The sequence below is a fragment of the Oncorhynchus nerka genome, linkage group LG18, assembly GCF_034236695.1.
Source record: "Oncorhynchus nerka isolate Pitt River linkage group LG18, Oner_Uvic_2.0, whole genome shotgun sequence".
Lineage (NCBI taxonomy): Eukaryota > Metazoa > Chordata > Actinopteri > Salmoniformes > Salmonidae > Oncorhynchus > Oncorhynchus nerka.
This window is the reverse complement of record NC_088413.1, coordinates 5,350,770-5,353,357: the sequence shown is the minus strand read 5'-3', so window position 1 is coordinate 5,353,357 and position 2,588 is coordinate 5,350,770. Positions and strand designations below refer to the sequence as shown.

Below are 2,588 nucleotides of genomic sequence, written 5' to 3'. Positions count from 1 at the left end.
TCGATAGTCACTGTTTTACTGTAATTCATTAGATTAGATTGATTCTGATTGGCTGTGACACATATATACGATATGACTCGATAGTCACTGTTTTACTGTAATTCTTTGGATTAGATTGATTCTGATTGGCTGTGACACATATATAGTATATGACTCGATAGTTACTGTAATTCATTAGATTAGATTGATTCTGATTGGCTGTGACACATATATACGATATGACTCGATAGTCACTGTCTTACTGTAGATTAGATTGATTCTGATTCTATTCTATGCTAATAATACTTGTTTTTACTGGCATACCATTGGTCTATATTAGTCTGGATGTCCTACTGGCATACCATTGGTCTATATTAGTGGAGATGTCCTACTGGCATACCATTGGTCTATATTAGTCTGGATGTCCTACTGGCATACCATTGGTCTATATTAGTCTGGATGTCCTACTGGCATATCATTGGTCTATATTAGTCTGGATGTCCTACTGGCATATCATTGGTCTATATTAGTCTGGATGTCCTACTGGCATATCATTGGTCTATATTAGTGGAAATGTTTTCCTGTCTGGTTGTCCTTCCTACCTTAAAATGAATTGACTGTTTAGGCTTCTGTAGTTCCTTAGATGACATTCTGGTTAAACTAGACTGTCATAAATGGGTCACACACACACACACACACACACACACACACTGCTAGTAACATAGAGCGGGAATTGAGCGGACACTCACCGGCTTTACACGGGTCTTTGTAGTCTATATTTTCCGTCTTGTCTCCTTCGTTGTAATAGTCAAAACTGGGTTCTTCATAGTCGAAGCAGTGAGACAGAGTAGTCCAGACCGTTAGACCCACTACTAACAGCGTTATCCACCGCATCTTAACGTCCACCACGGCTGGAACGCGGTCCAGCTCACACACACACACACACACACACACACACACACACACACACACACGAAGAGAGATGAATGAAACTCTTCGCTGCCTCCTCTTCTCCTCCACTCCGGAGACGAGAGCAGGAATTTAACGGCTCATTGTGAAGACTGGAAGTCCGACTTGGCTGTGTGTCAGGCGGTAGCCGCTAATGTCTCATGGCGGAACGTCTGTCTGTCCCGGTGCAGTCCCAGTCCCAGACAAAAAGGCTATAGCGGAGCTCCGACACTCTGAGTCGCTTCTTCTTCCAGCCCGGCGCCGCTCCTAACAGCACTGTGCCCGGGGAAGAGTTCGGTCCTCCAGGGTGAGTCGGAGGGTCGTGTCGCTGTCCCTGTTGGGGAGAGAGGGGACACAGGGCGGCATTACGGCTGCGCTCTGATCCGGTGCTTGTAGGAGCAGTCAGCCAACCAGCAGAGTTTTGAAGTTGTAAGAAGTAGAGGACATGGAAACTACCGGACGATTTAGCGAAGAGTAAAGCAAAGTGTTTACATACCACTACTGCGCTCTCTTTTTCTCTCACGACATAGTTTCACATCTCTCTCTCTCTCGCTACCACTAACCTACTGCGCTCTCTTTTTCTCTCACGACATAGTTTCACATCTCTCTCTCTCGCTCGCTACCACTAACCTACTGCGCTCTCTTTTTCTCTCACGACATAGTTTCACATCTCTCTCTCTCTCTCTCTCCAGCACTTGCCTACTGCACGCTATTTTTCTCCCACTAGATAGTTTCACCTCTCTCTCTCTCTCTCTCTCTCTCTCTCTCTCCCCCTCTCTTCCGTGGAAAACAGTCCTTGTCTGTATCCTGTGAACTTCTTGACAGAGCGACCAGCCCATCTCTCCTCACTGATACTATCCTGTCTACTAGGCTACACAGAGAATGTACTTCAGCTAGGAGAGGACAGATATTCACCTAGTTCATCTTGTTGTTGAGGCAGGCTGGGGGACTAAAACCCCTATAATGAACTTCAGCTAGGAGAGGACAGATATTCACCTAGTTCATCTTGTTGTTGAGGCAGGCTGGGGGACTAAACCCCTATAATGAACTTCAGCTAGGAGAGGACAGATATTCACCTAGTTCATCTTGTTGTTGATGCAGGCTGGGGGACTAAACCCCTATAATGAACTTCAGCTAGGAGAGGACAGATATTCACCTAGTTCATCTTGTTGTTGATGCAGGCTGGGGGACTAAACCCCTATAATGAACTTCAGCTAGGAGAGGACAGATATTCACCTAGTTCATCTTGTTGTTGATGGCAGGCTGGGGGACTAAACCCCTATAATGAACTTCAGCTAGGAGAGGACAGATATTCACCTAGTTCATCTTGTTGTTGATGCAGGCTGGGGGACTAAACCCCTATAATGAACTTCAGCTAGGAGAGGACAGATATTCACCTAGTTCATCTTGTTGTTGAGGCAGGCTGGGGGACTAAACCCCTATAATGAACTTCAGCTAGGAGAGGACAGATATTCACCTAGTTCATCTTGTTGTTGATGCAGGCTGGGGGACTAAACCCCTATAATGAACTTCAGCTAGGAGAGGACAGATATTCACCTAGTTCATCTTGTTGTTGAGGCAGGCTGGGGGACTAAACCCTATAATGAACTTCAGCTAGGAGAGGACAGATATTCACCTAGTTCATCTTGTTGTTGATGCAG

At 45.6% G+C, this 2,588-nt stretch overlaps 1 protein-coding gene across 1 annotated transcript in view; it reads right to left on the bottom strand.

Annotated features, from left to right (window-relative positions):
- tll1 (tolloid-like 1) overlaps nucleotides 1-1,293 on the bottom strand; it is a 447,864-nt gene extending 446,571 nt beyond the window's left edge. The window contains exons 1-2 of the mRNA XM_065004503.1: nucleotides 1,200-1,293; nucleotides 729-1,019 (exon numbers count right to left, since the gene is read on the bottom strand). Coding sequence (XP_064860575.1) covers nucleotides 729-1,019; nucleotides 1,200-1,293 — 385 coding nt within the window. The remainder of the gene's footprint in view (nucleotides 1-728; nucleotides 1,020-1,199) is intronic.
- Between the last annotated feature and the right edge of the window lie 1,295 nt (nucleotides 1,294-2,588).